Source organism: Lissotriton helveticus, chromosome 2_1, assembly GCF_964261635.1.
Source record: "Lissotriton helveticus chromosome 2_1, aLisHel1.1, whole genome shotgun sequence".
In the NCBI taxonomy this organism is placed as follows: domain Eukaryota; kingdom Metazoa; phylum Chordata; class Amphibia; order Caudata; family Salamandridae; genus Lissotriton; species Lissotriton helveticus.
The window spans coordinates 464,850,850-464,877,474 of NC_136059.1; the positions used below are offsets into that span (position 1 = coordinate 464,850,850).

Below are 26,625 nucleotides of genomic sequence, written 5' to 3' on the forward strand. Positions count from 1 at the left end.
ACGAAGCTATCTCAGAATGTGTCCGCCATGCTCGGCTCGTGGCCACGCCCCCCTTCCAGTCCTACATCATACCGTTGGTATTGTCTTCAACAGTAATTCCAGTTACCCACGGCAAAGAAAGGCTTCCGCTTCTCGAATCCAGTGTTTATCGAGGCCGTCGGGCCCAACTGCGCCATTGGACCTGTGGCTCATGGAAAGAACACCCTTCAATATGTGCCCTCAGTGTGGACACAAATTTCCTCGCACTGATCTTCATGAGGTTTGCTATCTGTGCTTGTCTCTAGAGCACGAGAGTCGAGACTGTGAGGCCTGCGCTTCGTTCCGGTCCAAGAAGACCATGAGGGACCGTCTAGCTCGAAGAGTCATGGCGCAGTCATCTTCATCGACACCAGACCTCATCATAGACGAGGCTCCGGTCGAGGTAGAGTCCGAAGAACAACAGCAGGACAACATCGTTTCCAAAGCAGAGGATTGAACTTCCCGAGCCGAGAATCAGTCAGAAGACGACATTCTTCTTCCAGCTGGTCAACAGGTCGTGAGTACAAGCATCGACCCTGTTCACCCCCCCATACCGAGACAGGCTTCGATTCCACCTCCACCTTCGGGTCCAGGTGCACACCGACCAAAACCTTCAGATGCCCCGCCTTCTGGCTCGGCAACGAAGATTCCAAAGAAGCCTCCAGTCGACTCATGCTCAAGTCAGTCTGTCGGTCCCGACAAGCAAAAGGTCCTCAAACCAAAATTAACCCCGGCACCGAAGCAGCCATCGGTACCGAAACCGGTCGAGCCGAAAACAAGCTCAGCACCGAAAGACGTTCCCAAGTCTACCGACGGCTCCGGTTCCGAAAAAAGCCGACCCGATGCCTGCTTCGGCTCCGAAACACACTTCGGCTCCGAAGGTCGATAATTCCAAACGCACTTCGAGAACAATTCCCGATCCAAGAAGATCCGATCTGAGAAAGAAACATGATTTCAAGTCTTCGGAACCGAAGCCAAAATCCGCTCCAAAGACAATAGACACTGTAAAACCTAAGCATTTCGGTCCCAAACAGGATAAATCGGCACCGAAAAAGAATTTTTCAGCAGAAGAGCTTTTTCCAACCAGACCCAAAGCAAAAGACTCTACGTATTAATCCAAAGACTGGACATGTCATTACAGTGCCTGAAAAGAGGAAAATGGACGCTCCCTAACCACCTCCAGTTCCTCTCAAAAAGCATGCTCAAACTTCCCCTATAAGAATTCCTTCACCATTGATGGAGATACCAACAGATATTTCTCCTGTACACTCACCATCCAGCACACACAGCCCTATACCGCAGGATGATGATGAAAATTATTCACAGGGGGTAGAAAGTGAGCATCATATCCAAGACGCAGATGACCCAGACAATATTCCTGGGCCGTCAGATGATCCCTGGGAGGATTATAATGCGCCAGATGCACCAGATCTGCCACAAGATGACGCCTACCCTTCTAGTCCATCTCCCCAGATGACACTATTGGGTTTACACAGCTCGTTCATAGAGCAGCCACTTTTCATGGAGTGGCCTTACATACAGATCCAGTGGAAGAGGAATTCCTTATGGATACACTACTGTCATCACATAAAACCACTACCACATTACCAATACTTAGTGGAGTGGTGAGACATGCACCAGAGGTATTCAAAGACCCCGTCAGAGCCAGGGTAATTCACCCCAGACTGCAAAAAAAGTATAAAGCGACTCCAACCGACCCAGCGTACATCAAAGGTCAGCTGCCATTGGACTCAGTGGTATCAAGTGCGAGGGAAAGAGCTAACTCGCAGACAACAGGGGATTCTCCACCCCCTGATAAGGAGTTGAAGCTTTTAGATGCTTCAGGGAAACGCACCATCTCACAAGCAGCTAATGTCTGGAGAATTGCTAACACTCAAGCTTTGTTAGCGAGATATGATCGAGCTCATTATGAGTTAGAATCACTCATGCAAAATTTGCCAGAGCAATATAAGACCATGGCTTCTGACTTGATACAAGAAGGCAAGGTTATTACAAATACCTCAATCTGCTTTGCATTAGATACTGCAGACACAGCCTCTAGAGCAATAAATACGGGAGTATTGTTGCATAAATATGCATGGCTACGCATCTCTGGATTCAAAGCAGAAGTACAGGCCAGTATCTTGATTTAAGATAAGACCCTTTGACCAGCAACATCTCTTTGGTCCAACAGTTGACAATGCACTAGAGAAAATGAAAAAAGATACGGATACAGCAAATTTCACGGGAGCCTTACAAACTCAGACCCATAGAGCGTCCTTTCGTCGCTCCTCATATAGGGGTGCCTCTAAGGGTTTTCAAACTGACACCTCCTCTTCTTATAAAGCGCCCACCCAAATCTCGCCCAGTAAGAGGGTATTACAGAGGAGGATGTAGAGGTAACCACAATAAGGGCAGAAGCAACAACAACCACAATGCCTCTACCCCCAAACAGTGACTTCCCTTCCATCCCCCAGACCATTTCACTCCTGTCGGGGGGAGATTACAACAGTTCCTACTTGTCTGGAACTCCATCATCACAGACAGGTGGGTGAGACAAATAGTTCAGTCAGGTTATTGCCTGGAGCTCACTTCCACTCCTCCAACAATACCACCCAGACAACGTGCCATGTCACAGGAACATCTCACACTCCTAAAACATGAGGTTGCATCTATACTGCAATAGAATGTAATAAAACCAGTCCCAAAACACATCAAAACACAGTAGTTTACTCCCTATACTTTCTCTTACCCAAAAAGGACGTGTCCCTCAGACATATACTAGATCTAAGACCCCTAAACCTCTACATACAATCCGACAACTTCCATATGGTCACACTACATCAGGTTCTGGCGATTTCCTTGCCACATTAGGTCTCAAGGACGCCTACTTCCACATTCCTATCCATCAATTTCACAGAAAGTACCTACGATTTGTACTAGAAGGTCAACATTACCAATTCAAAGTACTCCCTTTCGGGGTCACTACAGCACCTTGTGTGTTCACAAAGTGTAGTAGCAGCACACTTAAGAAGTGACAACATTCATACCTAGACGATGTGTACAGCACACGCATCAGACAATCTGCCTGTTGCACAAGCTAGGAATCACAGTAAAACAAAAGAAGTCACACCTCCAACCATCCCTGTCTCAACAGTATCTAGGTGCCACAATAGATACCCCCAAAGCAATTGCATACCCCAATCCAACAAGGATACAAAGTATGCAAGCTCGTATAGAAAAATTCTAGCCTCAACACTTACTACCAGCTCGAGTGTTCATGCAATTAATCTGAATGGTGGCATCTTGCATTTTCATAGTACCATACGCAAGACTACAAATGCCCCCCAGAACAGAGTGCTTAGCAAGTCAGTGGAATCACGCTCAGCACAAATAACAGATCTGGTGGTGGTAGACAACCAGACATATTGCTCTCTGCAGTGGTGGAACACCAAAAACCTTTCCAAGGGCCGGCCGTTCATAGAGCCTGTTCCACAAGTGGTGCTAACTACAGACGCATCTCTCACAGGATGGGGAGCGCATTTTGAAGAACACACAGTTCAGGGTGTACATGGACACCGCAACAAAAGTTACTCCACATAAATCATCTGGAGTTGTTAGCGATTTTTCTAGCTCTAAAATAGTTTCAACATTACCTATCAAGCAAGTTTGTACTAGTCCGTACAGACAATATGACAGCCATGTATTACATCCAAAAACAAGGAGGAACACACTCCTTACAGCTCTCCCGGCTGGCGCAGAGCATATGGAGGTGGGCCATTCCTCAAAAATCTTTGTTAGCAGAACATCTACCAGGAGTTCACAATCAAGTTGCATATCTGTTAAGTCGTCAGAGACAACAGATGCACAAGTGGAAACTTCATCCTCAATTTCTTCAACTGTTCTTTTTTAAAAGTGGGGCAAACCAGAGATAGATCTGTTCGCCAGACATCGCAACTCCAAATACCCAAGCTTCGCCGCCAGATACCCACCCCCATTGTCCAAAGGCAACCCCGAGAGCCTCGGATGTGTCTCCGGTTATATCTGGAGGGCGGGTAGTGACTGCTGTTTGTATTATGAAATAGTTAATGGCTTTCCTCCAGGAATAAGTAGCTGCTGCCCTCGGTTTGTGATTTATGCTCTGGTTGCAGGCTGTCCCTGGCCTGACTTTTTAGGTCTTGCATAGGCAGCAATGTTGACCGCTTCAGAAAACCAGTTGATAATTCAACTAGTAGTTGTCTCTTTTAGGTGCATTTACTGTCCTTGTTTTTTAAATATGGTCACTTTTTAAGACACTTGGATGCAACCCTGTACTAGTTGGAAATCCGTTTTTAAAGGTGTGTTTCACCTTGGAACAGTACATCACGCTACTATAAACTGCATATACGTCCTACATCTGATCCTGGGCAGTTGCTTATGGATTGTTTGACTTTGGAGTAAATATGCGTATTAAAAAACAAAAACGGAAATCTTGCCTTTATAATAAAATGCTAGCTGATGACAATGGGCACAATTTGACATTGCAGAGTCATCTAAAGATGTAGTTGGGGCAAGCATGTATCCACTGTGTCGTGGTGTAACATTAGACCCCGCAGAACCCCTGGTGCCGGGGCACTTGCATTGTAATCTCTTCTAATGTCCCAAAGGCGAGACCTTATTGGCTATGCCAAAGCTTGTCTGCTTTTTTTATTTTGTTGTGTTTTCTTCGTATGTAATGTTTTTGATACTTCTTATGCTTTATACTTGTTGGTTTGATAAAGCCTGACTGATCAGTGCCACAGATACCCAGGAATGAGCTAGGGTTTTACAAATGAACCTAACTGTAACTCATACAGGACTGTGACATTATTACACAGTGAGGTTGCACAACCACGCCATATGATCCACATTTTCAGTCTGAGTTCTACTTTGCTGTATGATAGAGCTCCCTTCCCCTAATTTGTCTATTATTCTGGTTCATTGACTTGCCATATAATGTGTATTTAGTGAAGAGTTCTGAGATACATATCCTTTTTTTAATAACGATACTTACTTAAACCCACAGCAATTGGAATATGAAAAATGCATTATTATCATGATTGATTTTTTAAAAAGTATTCTGAGGAAACGGAATTCCATGATCAATTAATTCTTTTAAATATTTCAGTCTAACAGTGTATCAATTTATTAATATTTTTAAATGTTCTTAAAATAATATGGTTGTCAATAATTGTGTAATATTGTGTATATATATTTGCTGCTTTTATGATTTTTATCTGCTGTTGAAATCCAATAAAGTTTTTTCTGATTCTGGTTCTGAATAACGATACTTCTTGTCCATGGAGGATCTTCTGTTACTTCTGGTAGCCTGAACCCTAATGTTAACAGCAAGTTGCAATCATACACTTAAAGCATCCAAGCAGTATTTGAATGACCAACTAGTCTACAAGCTCACTACAAAATGTCTTACTTTTTTGTCACGTAGCCTACTTTGAGAGGATATGCAGTGTGACCTGTATTATTGAAATAACATACGTTTATTTGTTTTACTCCAGCCGCACAAGTCAACTGTCAATTTCCACATTGCTGGAGATGTGCAAAGGTCAGGCTGGGGAGCTGGCTGTCGGAAGAGAAATCCTTAAATCTGGTAACAATTAAATATAATGCAGTTAAAATTAATTGTTGTGTTCTCGAGGAACACAGTTTGTAAGGTGCTCAGTTCAGAGAATGGCCCATAATGGCTTTGATGATGCTTGTTAGGAATCTGATTATGGAAATATTTATTTTCAATAGTCAAATCGACTTGTTGTACCTTCTAATTGAATATGTATATTTTAAAATTTTCGGTGCAAGTCTCAAACTGGGGTTTTCAAGAGTTGGAAATTTACTATTAACTTACTCCTAGTTTTGGATTAATTTTATGACTTTTGGGGGATTCGCAAAGGAATCCAAGGTATGTTCTTCAAATTCATAGACCGCCATTGACTTAAAAGTGTTATCATACTGACTATAATTTACTCATGTTGATTTTTCACAAAATATCAAACTGCTTGAGATAAGCATTTGGAAAAAAAGCATTTGTATAGGAACATTTTGTTTTTTCAGAAGCCTGGCATTAAAAGGTCAGTTGGGCTCTCCTCCCATGTTGATCGGCATCAACCAACACATTGGGAGAAGGCTTGCAAGTTGTCACCAGTGATGGTCATCTTCCTTTCACTGAGAAGTGGCTTCATTTCACAAGCCACAGCACTTGTTATCTATTGGCTCCAAATAAATCTGGTATGGGGTTAAAAGGAATAGGATGTAAGTTCTTAAAATTCTGGTGCTATATTTAAGTTTCTGATGGAGACTTCTAGTCGCTTACTCACGTTTCGAATATTTCCTAGACGGCTGACTGTATCCGGGAACGTTTCAGCAGTATCTCTGCATGCTGTAGTGTGGCACCTTGCTGCTCCTCACAGTCTCTGTTGGTCTACAGAAATGTGGTGTGGGGCCTATATAGGCTCCACACCCATGCACGGACGTCAGTTCATTTCTTTCTGCACCTTCATATGTGGATCTGTAGCTTGCTGTCAAGCTGCCACTTCCATTTTGAAAAATTCTAATAGTGTGCAAGGAAAGTCACCCCTCAAATGGCAAGTTTCAAGCCTTATAGTGACTGTCGCAAACAGATGTTTCTGACAGATCCCCCTCAGCTATGCCTGTGGTGTGTGGGGTCGAGCCACAAATCCAAGAGCTGCAGAGACTGGACATTGATGAACCTGAAACCCATCAGGGAACGTGAGGCCAAACTTTACGTTGCCAAGCATAAGAAAGCCTATCCGACATCATGCCAAAATCCAACGGAGGAGCACATTTCTGCTATCTACTTAACACAAGGAAGACAACATTCTTTGCATTCCCTTTTTGGCACAGACTCTGATAACGATTGTGACCTCGGCGATGAGTTTGTTTAGGCCTATTAGGAGGATAACTCATATGAGGACTTGCAGGAGGCCAATGGGCTAGACATCTCTCCAGAGACAGCTTTTAACTCTCCGCCTGGGCCAGCCACAGAAGAATCAGCTTTCCACACCATAGTCATGCAAATGGCGACTGAAATCCTTGATCTCCACCTCCTCACCCTGGAAGTAGAAACTAACATTCTAACCTGAGGTCTTGCAGCAGGTCTTGAGCCATTTTTGCCCTTCAATGAGGCTCTGACCGACAACCTTTTGGGAACTTGCCCAAGGCCTGTTCTGACCCACCTGTTAATAGACAAATCACCTGGTGCCACAATCCTGCTTCAGGCGCGCTTTTCCAGAAAGTCTTGTGATGCAGACTTCCACTAGCTGTTCTAGTTTTAAAACTTTTGTTATGACTCCACCTGATAGGTAATCAAAGCGAGTGGAGACATTTGGAAAGCGCCTCATTTTATTCACTGGATTGGGTCTGCGTTCTATTAATGCCTCCTGTTTGTTGAGCTGTTATGGTCACATCCTTTGGAATACAGTGGAACAAGTCCTCCCTGGTGTGGTGGAAGACCTTCATCTTATCCTGTCTCAAGTGATTGAAGATGATTGTGATGCGGCCAAGTTTACAATTCGTTGTGGCTTGGACACCAGCGACTCCATCAGGTGAGCAATATGCGCCAGTGTTACCATTCTCCTCCGAGAATGACTGCGCTTGACTTGATTCTCTGATGATGTCCAGTTCCACCCTGATGGACGTGCCCTTTGAAGGCACTCACCTGTTCAGGGACAAGGCTGGCTCAGCCATCAAATGTTTCAAAGAGTGTACGGCCAGCGCTCATTCTTTGGTCCTTTCTGCTTGCCTCGCTAACTGCACCAGTTCCAACACTCCTTTTGTGACTTTGGCAAAGTCGTCCCTTATGGGCAGTCTGACTAACTCCCTCAGACAATCCAGCAGTTTCGCAGGACAATCAGAGCTTCCAACCGCCTCTGCAGGCAAGGTCAGCATGCCTCTCAGCCCATTGACCACTGCTTCCACAGCCCACATTGCCCCCCCAGCACCTCCTGCCACACCTCTTTAGGGTACCCTTACAGGGTCCTAGCCTGTTGTTGGGATGCAGAATCACAGATGCTATCCGAGTTGGCAGGAGATCAAATCGGGCAGGTTGGTCCTACAAATTGTCAGGAAAGGCTACGCCTTACCCTTCCTCTCGTCACTTTGCCTCTCTCACCATCCACCAAACGACTAACGAAGGACCATTTCTCCATTTTGCAGCAGAAGGTGCAATTACTTTTGTCCAAAGGGACTGTATTGAGGCTGCCAGAAGTAGGGGTTGTTATTCCCGCTACTTTCTGGTGCCCAAGACAGACTTCTGTCTTTGGCCTATTCTCGATCTGGATCTGCACCCTCTCAACACAGTCCTCCAGAGAAATTCAAGATGCTCCTCTGGAAATGCTGGACCACCAAGGGAATTTTCATGGTGGAAATGTACAATGTCAGCACTTCTGCACATTGGAGTTTCCAAAGGCGTCTCTCACAATCATGATTCGAGTTGTGATTCGATTTTTGAAAGGGGTGCTACACCTGTTTTCCCCCTTCTCCTTTTGTCATGCTCAGTGAGACCTTAATTTGGTCCTGACTGATCTGATGTGCACTCTGTTCGAGCTACTTCACAGCTGTCCCGTACAGCTACATACTATCAAGACCGTGTTTCTCATTCCATTAGTAAAGCACGGTGTGTAAGTGAGCTTCAGACTTTCCAGATAAACTGGTTCTGTGGACACGGGTACCCTTACTGCCGAAGTTGTAAGGCCATTCCACCTTGGCCAAACTATCACTGCCAGCGTTCTATGCTCCACCTCACCCCTCTAAAGAGAAGGAGAGACTTAATCGTGTAGACCCCAAAAGAGCACAGAGCTTTTACATGAACTTCACCAAAGACCACCGGCTGGATGATCAGCTCTTTGTGGAGTTCTCTGGGAAAAAAAGTCACTGCAGTGCAGAAGAGAACCATCTCCCAATGGATCGTACTTTGTGTTAAAATCTACTACACATTGGCTAAAAAGTAGCCTCTGGAAGGACTACGCACTCATTCTACGAGGGCCAAGGTGCTATCACTGCATAAAAGCGTGGAGTGCCTGTCCTAGACATCGGTCAGGGAGCTACGTGGGCATCCCTCCATATGTTCACAAAGCATTATTATCTCGACAGTCCGATTTGTAAAGAGGAGTTTAATGCCCACTTAATCCTACATGTCTTTCTGGTTTGAGGCCATTCATAGACCCGCCTCCACATAAATACTGCTTTGGTATCCGAATGGGAGGAATGTGCAGCTAGAAGTCTCTGCCAGAAGTACAAGTTGCTTACCTTCGGTAGTGCTGTTTCTTACACACTCTAGCTGCAGATTCCTTACCAACTCTCCCATCCTCTCCTCTCTTTGGTTGAACTCTATCTATTAATAAGATCTCAAGTCTAGGATGCTGCACACTGTCCTTTACTGTTTGTGGCCCTGCATTTAGGGGTTATAACCGTTGTGAAAGCAACTAATTATCAAGGCTTTTGTGGTGTCCTGGAACAAATACAAATATGACCGCTGCTCCCCACCACAATTTTTGGCATTACGTTGCCTTGGGTAGGATTTGTGACTTTCAAACATTTTCACTTCTTACCATCTTTGAAAGCACATCCAGCAACCACTGGTTTTTAAGACAGTTGCCTAAAACTAAGCTCCGCAAGTGCAGCTTTTATAGAGGGTTGGATTTGTGAACGTCACCTCTTTGCTGGACTCTTATTGTATCTAAGTTACAAAAATATTCTGTCTTCTCTCCACTTACCTAGAGCCCTCCTCCACCCCCCACACTACCACTGAGAATCACACATATGAAGAACATTTCTTGCTGGATTCTCTATAATGTAAAAGAGGATTTGATGGGAAATATGACTGTTTTATCTACTTAGTTACCATCTCACACAGTATTTATCCTTAAACAGCAGTCTCTGTATTTAGCTCCGCCAAGGCCCTCTTTAACTAGGTTGGTTATCTATTTAGAGACTTAAACCACTGCACTCATTAGGCCCACTCTTCCAAGGTGCAGTTTACCTAATCTTGGCATGCAGGTAAGGTACTGGCTGTTTTGATAATCATTGTAGGAAGTTAGCTCTGTATATGGGGTAACACAAAGTGGTTATATCGTGCACAGAGTCCAGAGATTCCCTCATTAGTGTTTTGGGCTCAATGTAAACCAAATGTCCTCTATTTGTGTTTGTGTGGGTGAGCAGCCTTAGGCCTAACACAGAAGAGTGTAAGACATTTATTACACACACATTGATTAATAAATGACTCACGACTCAAAATGGAGATCCGCACCAATTTTTTAAAAAGTGGATTTTTCAGTTATGCAATACTATCCTTTGGGAGGAAAACAAGAATGCAGTTTCACGGTTAAGTACACGACGTACAAATGCAGTCTTCAGGGTTTAAGGTCAGCACCAGGCAAGATTCAAGTTCGGACCATAGGTGCACCACCAGCAGCACAAGAACAATTGGCAGAGGTCACAGTCAAGGTTGGACACACAATGTTAACCAATGGAGACTGGGGGTGATTGAAGATGCACTGTTCACAGGTGAGTAAAGCTGTGTCAGGGGTCAAGCTACTGTAGTTAATTTAATTACGGGGGCACAGGGCAACACCAAACTCGCACCCTCATCAGCAGTGGGGCGGCTGATTGCAGAGTGCCAACACCACAAAGGGCGCCCAGTGCAAACCAATAGGGAAGCTTGAATTTGAAAGGCTGCAGGCTCAGGCCAGGAGGCAGGTCAAAGAAAACCCACAGGTGCCAAGGTAAGTAGAGATGCTAGTGGACCTAGGGACACAATTGGCCAAGCTCCCCAAGGCCCAACAGCTTCGGGTGCAAGAGTGGCCTTTGATGTTGGTAAAACAGCTACTGGGGCAGGTCCTGGTCAGAGGAAGTATTTCAAGTTGAGGCTATAGGCGTCAAGGAGGAGTCTGGCAGGGTGGACTTTATTTGCTTTTTTCTTAGTTTGTTATCCCCTGGTTTTAATTCCCCCTCACCTGCATTATAATCGTTATTTCACCGCCGCTTGGCGGGTCCGGTGCTTGGGGTGGGCTGCCTTTTTCTGGTCGCCATCTTGGAGTGGGGTGAGTGTTGGTGTAGGCGCCACTATCTGCCTGCGCTTTAGTGCGCAGGAGCCAGCGAGGGAACACCTACTTAATGCTCCTCCCCTAGCGCAGCGGGATCGCGCAGCGGGCGTGCCATCGCGTGGCCGGAGTCGTGCCAGAGTCCTGCCCGTCTGCGCCCATCCGCGCCAGGACGTGGAGGACAGGGCAGGATCCTGGCCCTACCGTTGTGACGATCCGTGGTCCATAATGTTGTGTTACACCAGGGACACGCTGCTGGCCATTGGCCAACGATACGGGACCTGTGAGGCACCGCGGGTTGGCCCGCTGTGTGGCCCTCTCTCATGTGCTTGCGGGACGTTCGATCTCCCCGCCCCTCTAATAAGGGGGAGCAACGACTCTGCCGCTGCGGTTGACAGCCCAAGTCCATCTTTGAGTATTTGGAACCTGAATGTCAGGTCGATGGTCAAACATCATCAAGACATTTCCGACCTGATAGGTAAGGAGTCGCCGGACGTTTTCTGTCTGACAGAGACCTGGCTGCAAGACGCCGACACGGCCGTTATTAACTTGGCCTGCCCGCCCGAGTACTCGGTGTACACTCTTAACCGAGCCTCTAGAGGTGGGGGAATAGCGCTTGTGGTTAAGTCCTGCTACCCGTGCGTTTGGCAAGGGCAAAAAATCACTGGCTGTGAAAGCGCGATGTTTAAGATCGCTATTACGTCCAACTTTGCTTTCTCGGGCCTTCTGATTTATCGCCCCCCTGGTAGTGAAGTGGCCTTCAGGAAGGCCCTCCCAGATGCCATTAGCACCTTGGCAGCAGGTTGCTCCAATTTTTCCATTCTCGGCGACCTAAACCTCCATTACGACAACTTGTCTAGTCCAGCGGTATATAGCTCTGTTGCAGATCTTGAGGCTCTCCAGCTTGTTCAGTTGGTGTCGCAGCCTACTCATGTAGGTGGTCACACCTTAGATCCTTTTTTCACCAATCTAGCGGAAGCCAGTATCTCCATTCCATCCCCGCTGGCTTGGACCGATCACTACTTGGTATGCATCCAGTGCCCCCTGTATGAGCCGCAACTCAAACCCATGGTGCGCTCTATTCCTAGACGGCGTTGGAATAAATTGAAACTTGATGACTTCTTCCATCTTTTGTCTACCGACCCGCTAGGTTTAATTGAGTCTGTGGAGGTGGGCTATGATCGCTTCTGTGAGTGGGTTACTAGGGCTCTTGATTCCCTTATTCCAATAGTTTTGTGTAAATGTGGGGCAAGGGATCCAAGCCCGTGGTACGATGATTCGCTGCGGGTGCTTAAAAGCACCTGTAGGCGTGCTGAGCGGGAATGGCGCAAAACTTATAACAGCGATAAAAAAGTTTTGTATATGGCCACTGTGAAACGTTACCATCGTGCAGTTTGCAGAACCCGCGCGGCCTTCTACGCCTTGCAATTTCGCACCAGCACTAACCCTTCCAAAACAATTTTTAAGGCCCTGAAAGATCTTACCGCTAAGAAGGTGGCTGCGACTCATCAGAGCTCTACCGCACATTGTGAAATCTTGGCGGATTTCTTTTTGGAAAAGGTTCATGCCATTTATAGAGCCTTTCCATCGGTTGTACCTTCTGCTGGTAGACCTCTCAAGCCCTTAGCTCCGGATGTGTTATATTCCTTCCCGAGCTTAACATCAGAAAGTCTCAGTAAACTGGCCCAACAGGTGAAGTCAGGGTCACCGGCAGATCCGCTACGGCCAGCTTTGTTTAAAGATCTAGCATCCCACGGTCTCTCGACGGTTTGCTCTCTGATCAACACGTCATTAACATCTGGCGTAGTTCCACTGAAGTGGAAACAGGCAGTTGTCATGCCTATTCTTAAGAAACTGTCTCTCGACGTTGGCAAGCCCGAGAACTACCGTCCAATCTCTCTTCTTCCGTGGCCTGCCAAAGTAGCGGAGGCGCATGTCAACTCTGTCCTCTCGGACCATCTTCTTCAGGCAAACATCTTAGACAGAACGCAGAATGGATTTCGGGCTGGGCATAGCACGGAGACTGCCCTACTGTATATGGTGGAGCATCTACGCTCCGTGCTAGATGCGGGGCAAACGGCGGCGCTGGTGCTATTAGATCTGAGCGCCGCCTTTGACACCGTGTCCCACCCTATCCTTCTGCTTCGTCTGGAGGAAGCTGGCGTTACTGGCCTTGCTCTCCAGTGGTTCCGTTCCTTTCTTGCCAACCGTTCTTTTTGCGTGGCCGTCCCGCCTTATCAGTCCAAATTCCATCCTCTGGATCTGGGGGTCCCCCAGGGCTCCTCGCTGAGTCCCACGTTATTCAATCTGTACGTGAGACCGCTGGCTGAGGTAGTCAGGCAGTGGGGTATGACCATGGTGTCATACGCCGATGACACCCAGTTAGTGGTCACAATCAGCGGGGATGCGGATGTGGATGCCCCCAGATTCCAGAAAGGACTTCGGGCGGTCGCCAGCTGGATGACCTCCAACTGTCTCCAGCTGAACGCAAGTAAGACTGAGGTCATGATCTTTGGCAAACAAACGGAACTCTGGGGAGACAGGTGGTGGCCGTTGGATCTGGGCCCTACGCCAACCCCGGTCTCTGAGTTAAAAAACCTTGGGGTATGGCTCGACCCAACTCTCGCCTTTGTCTGCCATACCAAGCGCACGGCAGCCTGCTGCTTTGGCATTCTGCGTGGACTACGGCCCGTGCTAAAAAATTTTGATGCCACCACCAGGCAACTTGTGATTCAAGCAACTGTGATCTCAAGACTTGATTACGCCAGTTCCCTTCTAGTGGGATTAAATCAAGCGGAAATTACCCGCCTTCAGCGCATCCAGAATGCCGCAGCGAGAGTTATTGTGGGACTACCCAGATTTTGCCCTACGGCCAACACCCTGCGTACGCTGCATTGGCTTCCGATTGCACAAAGGATCCGGTTCAAGGCCCTCTGCGTAGCCTACAAAATTCTCAAGGGATCCCCTGCTACGATCCTTTCCAATCTACTGTCCCGCTATGTTCCGGTCCGGGATTTAAGATCTTCAGACCTAGAACTTGCGGTCGTCCCCCGCTTTAAGCGTAGCAGGGCAGGCGGCCGCTCTTTTCAAGTCCGTGCCGCAGTGTTATGGAATTCCCTTCCCCCGGCGATTCGCGCCCTCAGGGACCTGCTCTCCTTCCGTCGAGCAGTAAAAACTTTCTTGTTCCCTTAAAATTTTTCCTGCTTTGTTCTGTCCAGTTGTGTTGTGTTGCTACCTTGTCGGGCGCCAGGACGCTCCTTTGCTGGAGCATCTGTGCGCTAAATAAATGAGCCTAACATAACATAACATAACTTGGGCTCAGAAGCACTAGGGAACCTTTGCAGGACTGGTGGGCCTCTTGGAATTGGGCTGTGGGCGTTGGCTGCAGAGGTGGATCCAGATCCATAGGCGGTTTCACAGGTCCTCAAGGCAGAGTTATTTTTCTTTGCAGCTGTTATCTTCGCAGCTGTTATCTTCTAGACACATCCACTGAAGAGTGAGTCTTTTTGGAAGGCAGGCAGTACTCCAGGTTTCTGGAGGTCGCTGGTCTGCAGGGCGAGTCGCTCTTTTTCAGCAGGATCTTTGAGGGCTGCAAACAGGCTGGTAGGGCAGGACCCCAGCCAGTTGGTGTCTTCGGTCTTCGCTCCTGCAGGCTCTTTATCCTAGGTTGTCGAAATCAGATTTCACTTTCTGGGGGAGCCACCTTAATACTAGATTTAGGGGTGTTACAGGGGAGTAACAGGTAGGGACCAATAGGTTCCTTTCCTTGTGTGTCTACACCCACTATTAAGCCACCCTTCTGTGGGGGGGCATAGCCCTATCCATGATTGGATAAGTCTCACCATCTTCAAGATGGTGGGCACTAAAAAGGGTGCGTAACTTTGCCTCAAGCACCTGAGGGGTGGGGTTGACAAAGGAGGGCACACCTTCTATTTTAGCTTGTTTTTGCCACCGGTTCTCCCATCAAAAGTGGGGATTTAAACCTGGTCAGGCCATCTGCTGCTAGCAGCAAAGGTTGTGATCACATTACAAAGGCAGCAGGCCTTTGAAGCTTCCCTCTCAAGCAGTGGGCCCATCCTGGGGGAGGAGGTGTGACACCTATTCAGGATGGGTTTTGTTTCTGGCCTCAGAGGGCAGGGGCTCTTGACCCAGGGGCCCAGAAACATGTCTGGTGGTGGCAGGCTGCCAGAGCCAATCGGAGACCACACCAGTGTTGGTAGGCTTTCAGGGGGCACATCTAAGGTGCCCTCTGAGTACATGTTTTAATAAATCCAACACTGGCATCAGTGTGGGTTTATTAAGAGGAGTTGTTTGGTACCAAACACTCCTGGGTTCAGTGAAGCTATCATGGTGCTGGGAACTCGAGTTGTCGAGTTTCCAGCCCAGGTACTCTCAATGGCTTTCCTGGCACTTATAATATTAATATTGAAGTGGTATATCTGCTCATGCAGATATGCCCACACCTGAGAAACAGTGCACCCTGCCTTAGGGCTTATAAGGCCCATACATTAGCCAGTGCTGCTGGACATGGCACACAAGCAGTTTGCTATGTCGACTTTGTCATTTTTCACTGCACCAAAGTATGCAAGCTGCAGTGGCAATGACATGGCCTTGGTGAGGAGTGCTTAGGGGACCCTCTTCAGTCCCCATACCCTAGAGTGCCATTTACTAGGGACTTGAAGGGGGTCTGAAGTTGTGGCAATCGTGGCACAGTTTTAGGAAAAGAACACTGGTACTGGGAACCTGATTAGCAGGGACCAAGTACTCTACAGTCAAAGTTGCATCAAAACCAGGTAAAAAGTGGGTGATGCTGCAACAGAAACCCGGTTTCCTACAATTATGCAAATGTTGTTGTGATGGCCGCCTTAAGTGGGTATTGCATGTGAATGTTAAATGGTGGTAATTTTTTGCAACACTGCTTGTGCTGTACTTTGGATGAAATAAAGTGTAGTAGTAAATGAAAGATTTAGGCCTGAACATTTCCTCACTACTAACGTAACATTTATTTCTTTTATGTGTTAGGGTCCATTGGAATAGGTGGTGTGGAGTTTGTCCTAAATTGTATTCTTGGAACACAGCCAGAGGCTAACAACTGGCAAGCACTTCTTGGGCGGCTCTGTCTCATAGATAGACTATTGTTGGAGTTTCCAGACGAGTTTTATCCACATATAAACAGTGCTGAAGTCTTACAAGCTGAAGCTGTGGTGGACAGGTACTTGAAAGAGTGTGGCATCCTGAAAGTAACCCTTAGTATTCTTATTTGTCTTTTTAAATAAATTCAGATTTTGAAACTGATTGAATTTCAGATTTCCCTTGTGATTCCAGCTTTTTTGTTTTTTAAATCTTGGATTGAACTGGCATATTCTGCACAGTTACCATAAACTGAATTTAATGAAGGTGTATGGGCCCCTTGAGTATTATATCGGGCTTGCACAAACACATGGGCAGCAGTGTTGCTTGGAACGGACTTCTATTCCAGCATTCATAAAGTAAAGAACATTAGCCCACGTTCGCTTGCTGTCATGATCGAAACAAAAGGTATTGGTTGTCATATTAGACATATATTTAGCTAAGGTTTAAAGTCTGGAATGTAACAGATATCAAGTGATATAAACAGTAGCATGATTAGAAGATAGACTGAAATGGGAGAGATGGAAAATTGAAGAAAACAAAACAAACGGTTTATTAAAAATGCCTTTGTTGTGGAGCTGCCACACACCTGTTTTCCCAATCAAAACCTGCATTTTTGCTTCCTGTACAATTCTCTTGTTAATTCATTCTGTATGCAAAATATGTATTTCTCTTGTTACACGGTATATACTTTTATGTCTAGAATTGCCTCTGTATATTCAGATTCTGGGTAATTGAGCACATGTTTTCTGGGGGCGAAACTTCTGAGAGCTGGAGTCCGAAGTGACTTAAGAAGAATTCTCAACACGAACCATGTTTTAAAACAATTCTAATAATCTGCAGTGGGCCATTCTATTAAGCTTACTTAAGTGTAACAAAAACTACAGTGAAAGGGTATAGCAGCTATTTTCCTATTGTTTTTTCTATTTTTGGTGCATCCCATTTACCACATCTATTACGGCATACAAAAGTCGCAATTCTTGTTTTGTGATATACTTACTGTTTTCTTAATTTTCTTTTATGCAGGTATAAGAAACTGCTCTCGCTTTTGAATTTTGCCCTCCATTCCATAGACAATTCTCACTCCATGGTTGGAAAGTTATCACGGAGGGTGTTTCTGAGCGCCGCAAGAATGGTTGCAAGAGTGCCGCATGTCTACGTAAAACTGTTGGATATGTTGAGTATGACTAGCTCAACCCATTATGCACGAATGCGACGGCGTTTGATGGCCATTGCAGAAGAAATGGAAATTGCTGAAGCCATTCAAATGGGCATTCAAAATGTACCAACGTTTGAAGGGAGGCATGATGGCTTTGTACAGCCATCTGCTCCAGCGAACTCTCCTGAAATTTCAGCAAATAATTCCCCTCTTGATACGGTTCTGTTGACGGGGAGAATTGGAGCTGCACTGAACAATGTGAAACTAAATACCAGCCCAGAGGACATTAATACGCTGGCTGGCATTTCTTCTGGTTCTCCCCTTTCTTCAGGTCCCACCGAACAACCAAAGCCAGCAATTCAGACTAAGCGCAGACCTCTTAGTCAGTGTTTGAACTCTCCATCGTCTGCTCAACCCCCATCACCATTCCCAACATTACCTTCTCCTTCCACTCCATCTGTACCGGCTGGTACTGTAACAGATGTTACTAAATCTAGACCTCAGGCATTTGCTCCCTGTAAAATAATTTCAGCATCCCCTCAAACCCAGAGACGGCTTTCCTTACAAATTCAGAACAATTCTTCAGGGAGTAAAGAGCCTGAAAAGCTTTCCCCCATTTTCACGCAGGCACGAGCCATGCCTTCCAGTCATATACACCGGCCAAAGCCATCCCGGCCTTTACCTGGCGACACTGGCAAGCATGAAGAGGTTTCTAAAAGCAATTTGACTCTTGACTTGAATCTTTCACACTGTGACGGTGGTGGTGGTGGTAGTAGTAGTAGTGGACATGCTGTTATACCCAGTAATGACTCTGTGTTCACACCAGTAGATGAAAAGTGTCCGCTAAATGTGAACTCCGAGCTCCATTCGAGTATTGAGGACCTGCTGGAAGCATCCCTGCCAGAAAGTGGCAGCACGGTCACCTTCAAGTCGGAAGTTGCAGTTCTTTCTCCAGAACAGGCTGAAAGCGATGATACCTACAAAGATGATGTCGACCATAATCAAAAGTGCAAGGAAAAGATGGAAGCTGAAGAGGAAGAAGCATTGAATATCGCAATGGCAATGTCTGCGTCTCAAGATGCTCTTCCAGTTATTCCTCAGCTACAGGTCGAAAATGGAGAAGATATCATCATTATTCAGAAGGATGTAAGTATATGGATGTACTCTTTTCTAAAGCAGATATGGGAATATTTGTAATTCTTTATTAGAAAGTGTTCTGTGTGCCCCCTTTATGCACCTTTATTGTTTTTTTTGTAAATCACAAAAAGCCTGAATTTCTGAATGGTGCCAACATTTGAAGTGTACATGGGTAGAAAGTAAACCATTATGTTCTCTTGTGTAGCTGATGCCATACATGATTGACAGATATAGCAGATCTTTGTGAGATCATGCATAAGTGCTGAGTTTATAGACATTTTCCCATATTTGTCTTTTTAATGCAGTTGCCAAACTAGTTGTTAATAAGATATAGTGCATCTCAGTTTAATTTCAAGGTTCAAATCTTGTGGGGTGTTTAGTAGAGAGTGAAAATAAGTCACTAAAATGTATAAAGTGCCCTTCGACTTTTTTATATATATATTTCCAATTACCATCAGTGGGCAGCAGTTTTTGCAAGGATCTCTTTTTAACATCTTCACTGTGGTACCCCTTTCTTAGTAGACACTTGTTTGTCACCTTGTAATAGAATATGTAACAGCCAAGTAAAGATAGCATATCAGTGTCGATAAACAGGTGAGGGTACATTTTAAGTCACTCGAACAGTAAGAATTGTTATTGGCTCCGTTTTCCCATCAAATAAAACATGTCCATTGAGATCGAAACCCCGACATCGTAAAGGAGGAGACTTCTGACAGAGTAACTGATTCCCCCTCTTAACCTAACAACTGAACTCTGAATAGTGTGTAGTCTTAATCAAATGGAGGACTAAGTGGAGTAAGACAATATTTTGATCATTTTGTTTGAACCACATAAAGATTACACGAGGACCCAGCATGAAAGCTATTTGTCCACGCTGAATGTAGATGCATTTTAAAGTGAGAATTAAAGCTAACAAAAATCAAAACCATAATGAATGCTAACATACTTATCAGCTTACACAGGTTGTTTTACTTCAGTGAGAACACCGATGGAAAAACAGTTGCATTAAAATAAAAATGTCCTGAAATGCTGCCACATTTTCAGAAAAACAACAAAGGCCAGGCGTGGGCAAATTATAATGTTGTGTAGGAACAAACAGGGCTCGCTTGCAATAGATATTTAAAAAAAATCCATTGGTTATTTATTACAGTTTGTAAACATGTAGTTCTTTTTTGTATTGTTTAATATAATTATATTGTCCTTCCTGGTTTGTTTTCTGGTTCCGTTTCTCGCGGGACACTGCATTGTTTGCATTTGTGTTGTAAAATACAGATTATTATTCTTTTTGTCACAACCAGTGTTAGACTACTTTGTGTTGCTTTCACGATCTACATCCTTCAACCGTCTAATTGTGCACTTGTACTCATTTTTGCATCAAGTATACATCTATATTTCCAATAAAAACAACTGTTCTTTCTGATATTGTTTAAAAGCCCTGGTTCCTTTTGAGTAGGGTTGCCTTTTTTGTTGCTGAGAAGTAGGGTGTGGGTGATAGTGCAGCAGCCACCAGGTCATCACTTTCACTAAGCATTTCTGTCTACACATCCAAGGCAAGAGTGGGACCGACACACTAAAGAACCCAGCCTACTCACAGAATAAAATAATTCTATATAATTGATGCGGAGCATGTGAATCCAGAAAAGATTCACACTGCAAAACAAAATGGGTACTTACTGGTAGGAGTAGTCTTTCAGCTTGAAGACCTTTCTGGAGTTTCATGCGACTCACCCATCTCCACCAGTAGAGTTGTAAAGAAAGCACTGGGAGAGAGAAAAATTGCGCAGAATAAAGGAAACTAACACCTCCATTCTCCAGTGGAAAAAAGAATCTGGAGATGGCGATACATTGCAGGGTTTCCAGGGGGCACTCTTAAGGTCACACTAGGAGGTGCATGAGCCCAATTGGTCAACACCCACTAAACAAGCATTTGCAATTCAATAGGTCTCGCATTTTACAAATGCTTGTTTGTAAAGCGCCCATGAGCCGCTTTCACTTTAATGTCGGCCGTGCCCTTTTCCTTAGATGAGCCATGTCTAGAGAAAGGGGCGCGGCTGCCATAAAAGTGAAAGCATGGTATGGGGTGCTTTTACAAAAAGAAGCATTTCTTTTTCAACTTGACAACCACTTTTTTGTAAAAGCACCCTATGCCACGGTTTCACTTTAATGTCTGCCGCGCCCTATTCCTTAGGCGCAGCTCGTCTAAGGAAAGGGGTGTGGCAGCCATTAAAGTGAAAGTGTGGCATGGAGCAGTTTACAGTTTATTTTTAAAGACACATGTTCAACGACGCATATATGCTCTCCATGCCACTGGAGTCAAGCTAGCCCGGCTGATGAGGGGTGGAAGCCCAAAAACGCTCCTAGGATGTTTGTTTCTATTCCAGGGAGGACCTGGCTTGGCAGTTCAGGCTGGACTGTTCCCTTGGGGAACAGGGTCAAGACTGATTTAAATATGGCTGGGTCTAAACTGGAATGGCATAGGGAGCAAAAAAACGATGGATTTAGGGCCAGATCTCTGTACTGGGGTGAATGTATGACATTGTTCAGCATTCTGTCCATCAATTGTTCTTTTTGCAAATAAACCAAAGGCACAGCTGCCACTGTATGAGCGTGCTGTGAAAAGAATTTAAATGGGGGGGGGAAGCGTGTCTCGGGAGAAAACCATTTAAGCAAATAGTGCTCGGAGGCTTTAATTAAAGCCTACAGAGTAACAACACATGTAACATGGGGTCTGCTCACGGGAGGTTACAAAATGAGACTAGGCGATACTAACGAGGGACTACTAAACCTATTGACCAAAAAAAAAGCCACAGTTTCCAAAGGACAATGACGCAAGCCAATGAAAAATGTGGGTGGAGCTTCAAGTTCTTACCCGAATACAGCATGCCTCGCAGAGCAGCGCTGCCCAGGCTCGACTTAAAAGAAAAGAAAGATGAGGCTACATTTGACAATTCCGGACCCAACCACTAGATGGCAGAATAATGCAAAGCATGTGAATCCTGAAAATTCTTCGAACTGCAGAACTGCTACCGATAAGTAACCATTTTATACCTCAATATAAAGCTTCCACCGTTGTTTGATTGTCCACTCCATATGTTTGATGAAGTAGGATTCTCCCTTAATTTCTAATTAAATATTAAATTAAACCTTTTGTTAAACTCAGTGTGTGGGTTTTGCGTGTTATTCTTTAATCCGGAATCTTTGGGGATTGCAACACTAAAAGCTAAATTCATTTTTGCCACATACAAAAGAAGCTAATTATGTTTTGCCTTTTATTGACTCATAGTGCCTCATCAGTTTGCTTTCCCCAGGCTTCTTAAAGACAGTGTCAGAGCAATGATACTTGCCATGCTGGTTTTACCACTTTACATTTTCTTGGCCCAGATGCTTTATGTCTAGGAATTCTTGGAAACGGTTGTTGCACAGCATGTCTTTGATGCTTTCAAAGTTTGACATTCAAGCAGTATTAATTTCGAGGATCTGTGATTGTGTCTTTAAAGAACATCATTGCTTGAAGTAATCTAAATCACTTCCTGCAAATTTACTTTTTGATGAATCGCTGTGCCATGCTTTTTGTAAAGTCCTTTCAAATTCTTTTGTCTGGGAAAGCTGTTGTCTCAGGGAATGTTTCCCCCCACTATGCATTTGTTTTATTTCAACACGTAGTTAATGCATCTTAGGGTCACGGGCCATATTAACAAAAAACTAAGTAACAGACAACAGTATGTCCATAAATAGAAATACATTAATTAGAAGGGGAACATCAGAACAGTTCTTAGTTAATGCCCTCCCCAAAAAATACTTTTCTAAATCCAAAGTATTCGTAGACTGTTGAATTGTCTGAAAGTCCGGTACAAGGCAGATATGTAGTGGAAGAGAATTCCATCCACATGGATGCGCTACAGGGAATCCTGTTTGGAGAAAGCAGCACAGGTGAACAGTGCACCTAGAGCACCTATGGCTTTACTCTTAGTCTCTTTAGATTAATGGAACAATCAAAGAAATCAGGTCTGACCTTTTTTTCCTTGACCATTCATCACTTCTTCGAAGTCCAGGCACACTAAGTGGACCTAGCTATAGGGTAATGCATTATTACTAGTTATTTTCTTTCTCTCTGGAGCCCTACTGCTGTAGCAATATTGATAGGCTAGAATACCGGCTTGCTCCACACTTGCTAGGCAAATCTAATACTTTAATGAGTACAGAATACCGGCTTGCTCCACTCTTGCTCCACTCTTGCTAGACAAATCTACGGAATACCGGCTTGCTCCACACTTGCTAGACAAATCTACTACTTTGAGTACAGAATACCGGCTTGCTCCACTCTTGCTAAACAAATCTACGGAATACAGGCTTGCTCCACACTTGCTAGGCAAATCTACTACTTTAAGGAGTACAGAATCCCGGCTTGCTCCACTCTTGCTAGACAAATCTACGGAATACAGGCTTGCTCCACACTTGCTAGGCAAATCTACTACTTTAATGAGTACAGAATACCGGCTTGCTCCACTCTTGCTAGACAAATCTACGGAATACCGGCTTGCTCCACTCTTGCTAGACAAATCTACTACTTTGAGTACAGAATACCGGCTTGCTCCACTCTTGCTAGACAAATCTACGGAATACAGGCTTGCTCCACACTTGCTAGGCAAATCTACTACTTTAATGAGTACAGAATACTGGCTTGCTCCACTCTTGCTAGACAAATCTACGGAATACAGGCTTGCTCCACACTTGCTAGGCAAATCTACTACTTTAATGAGTACAGAATACCTGCTTGCTCCACACTTGCTAGACAAATCTACTACTTTGAGTACAGAATACCGGCTTGCTCCACTCTTGCTAGACAAATCTACGGAATACAGGCTTGCTCCACACTTGCTAGGCAAATCTACTACTTTAATGAGTACAGAATACCGTCTTGCTCCACACTTGCTAGACAAATCTACGGAATACAGGCTTGCTCCACACTTGCTAGGCAAATCTACTTTAATGAGTACAGAATACCGGCTTGCTCCACTCTTGCTAGACAAATCTACGGAATACAGGCTTGCTCCACACTTGCTAGGCAAATCTACTACTTTAATGAGTACAGAATACCGGCTTGCTCCACTCTTGCTAGACAAATCTACGGAATACAGGCTTGCTCCACACTTGCTAGGCAAATCTACTACTTTAATGAGTACAGAATACCTGCTTGCTCCACACTTGCTAGGCAAATCTACTACTTTAATGAGTACAGAATACCGGCTGAGTACAGAATACGCTCCATACTTGCTAAACAGTTCTACTACTTAAATGATGTACAGAATACAGGCTTGCTCCACACTTGCTAGGCAAAGACCTTTAATCCAGACCTGGTGCCTAGTATAGATGGCCTTGGATGCAGTTGAATGCAGGTCGTTTAACTTTGGATGGATTTTACTTTTCATTTCCAAATATTAATGGGTCATTGTGGATGATAGCATCGCTGCCCACAGTCGGTCCCCGGGACTAGCGCAGAGTCTTGCATTAGTATTTACCAATCCGTGCCATTACTTCCCACTTTCAGAACTCTGAAACTCGCCATAGTGGCAGAAAATGCAAAAGAAAATTATTACCGCACATACTGTATCCATGGTAGCCCTGACTAATAAAATGTGATGAGTTAATACGTTCTCACACAGAACACCACCTGTGACAGAGGAAACTAGTTGTACCATCAGCAAGCTTTTGAGTGGCAGAAAATAAAGTATGAATGCAATGAAGGCGAGTCATGATTCTCCATTCATTTGAATAGAACCTTGAAGGCAGTGCATGGTATTAACCACCTTAAGGATTTTGTGTTGCAATGAGTAATTGCCATTTTGGAAAGGATGTCAGTTGTAGCAAATTTGATGTATATTTTTCCACACCGATGAGAGAATAACAAAATGTCATCTGCAAACGCGTTAGATAGAGGTATTCAGAGTACCTGAACCAAAGAATAAAACTGCACTGGGGAATCAACCAGATTCTGTGACATCCCTTGTTGGCCTAAAAAAAGAAAATGATTGTGTGGTCACATTCAGTACAACTGGTGTGAGCTCCTCAAGTACAAATTATTTTATTAAACATTTTAAAAAACTTTCAGAGGTTTCTGTCACTAAAGATCAGTAAATTTCATGGTTACTCCAAAGATAGACTATTTAGGGAAGAGCACTGTGTAACATACAAGCTTTTATGTTTGAGCAGGCATCTGATTTTGCTCCTACATTCTAGAGCTTTTTGCAAGGTTTATATTTTTTATTGCATGTTGCAGCAGTTTCAATCAATTTTCCTCATTTACTGATATTGAAATTGCTAGAGGTTATATAAAAGACAATGTACGCTTTTAAGCATCATTACGGTTCACATTCTCCTCATGTTATTTAAGTTTTAATGTCAAAGCTGTCCTTAAATTGCAGACACCGGAGACTCTGCCCGGCCATACCAAAGCAAAGGAGCACTACCGAGAGGATAATGAATGGTTGAAAGGTCAACAGATAGGTTTGGGAGCATTTTCTTCCTGTTATCAAGCTCAGGATGTTGGAACTGGCACACTGATGGCTGTGAAGCAAGTAAGTGTCCATTGCAGATTATTAAAGATTATGCAACTAAATGAACATAAAGCATAACATTCTCTCCTTTATTCATTTATTAAGTTACTTTTATAGATTGAGGATCATTATGTTTGAAGTTCAGTTAGTAGCTCCTACAACTGGTAGGGAACCAGTGCGCTATAATTTGTTACATTTGTGTTTTACGTAGTAAAGTGGGTATTTTATTTTAAACTGTCTTTATTAATTTTTACATGTTCAGCAGTGCATTTCTCAATTTATCAGTTATACATATTCTCATGTTACACTCATGAGTCGATAATCAGTAGGTATCGTGTCAATCCAGATAGGTAAACCATACAGCAGTCCCAACCCTTTCTCTATCAGTATTTCCTGTGCATACCCTACGCCCTGATGGGCCAACAAACACTAGCTCTTAACTCAACAATTTAGCAACTACTGTCCCCGGTTTTGGGCTGTACTGTGGGCCATGAAGTGTGCCCCGCGATCCTCTGTGTGAGAGATCCTCCTTCAGAAGCGTCAGCCTACTGCCACACTACTGTCTCACCACATCCGTCCACCGTTCAGGAAGGGGCTCCCTGCGGAGCCCGCTGCGTTCTTCCTCCCTGAGAGTCGCTTCTTCCACCTGCGCCCAGCAGACATTTGGCTTCCACCTCATATGTAGTGGGCCTGTCGAGGATCTTTAGTGTCGTGCGATATCCTGGCTGGCTACTCCCAGGGCTAAGTTCAGGAATTTATTCCTGGTTGTTTTTCAGGGGGGGCCCTGTGCAACCCCAAATGACTGATCTCTGCCTTGTATAGCTTGGACCTGCACAGTGCGTGCTCTAGCATCTCTGCCTTGCATCCAGAACCTCCCAATAGATGGGCATACCACCACCATGTGCAAAATGTCAATTTCTGTGACTGTACACTGGGGGCATCCCAAATCAGTAGTCTGTAACATCACATTTAGCGTGTGGGGTGTAAGGTATGTCAGTGCAGGTAATTGAATTGTATGAATTTGAATCTGGTTTTGCTTGTATACTTGAATGTACACTCTGGTCAGGTCCCATTCCTTTCTCGCAAATTGCCTATTGAGATAGGTCTACAACTTAGTCCGGAGGTTCGGCAGCATGTCCTTCATCCTAGTATGCATCCTCTAGTATCACCAGGAGAAGAAAATGGCTCCTACATACAAAATAAATGAAGGAACAAGGAGACCCCAAAGGTAAGACGGGACCAAGGGTAAATGTCTATTGGGAAAAACAAGGGTACCATACAAGTATGGGGTGTAAGCTTGTATAAACAGAATAGAGAAATGTATTTAAGCAATAATATACGGCACAATTTATACAAAATGTGAGTGAGCAAACCGTGACGAGGTACAAGGAAATAAGCCGATTTCCTGACCCCAAGCAAGTGACTTAAAAGGGTGACTTGTGTTTGTGGAAATATAAATGAAAAAAAGTCACAATCAGTTAGCATCTCATACTCAGTAGTGTAATACAAATTGAAGTATAGAGTTAGAGACGTGTGT

At 44.6% G+C, this 26,625-nt stretch overlaps 1 protein-coding gene across 1 annotated transcript in view; it reads left to right on the top strand.

Annotated features, from left to right (window-relative positions):
* The window catches only part of MAP3K1 (mitogen-activated protein kinase kinase kinase 1), a 563,015-nt gene that overhangs the window by 402,084 nt on the left and 134,306 nt on the right, over window positions 1-26,625 (top strand). Inside the window, exons 12-15 of the mRNA XM_078675109.1 lie at window positions 5,553-5,644; window positions 16,131-16,320; window positions 17,265-18,543; window positions 24,957-25,109. Coding sequence (XP_078531235.1) covers window positions 5,553-5,644; window positions 16,131-16,320; window positions 17,265-18,543; window positions 24,957-25,109 — 1,714 coding nt within the window. The remainder of the gene's footprint in view (window positions 1-5,552; window positions 5,645-16,130; window positions 16,321-17,264; window positions 18,544-24,956; window positions 25,110-26,625) is intronic.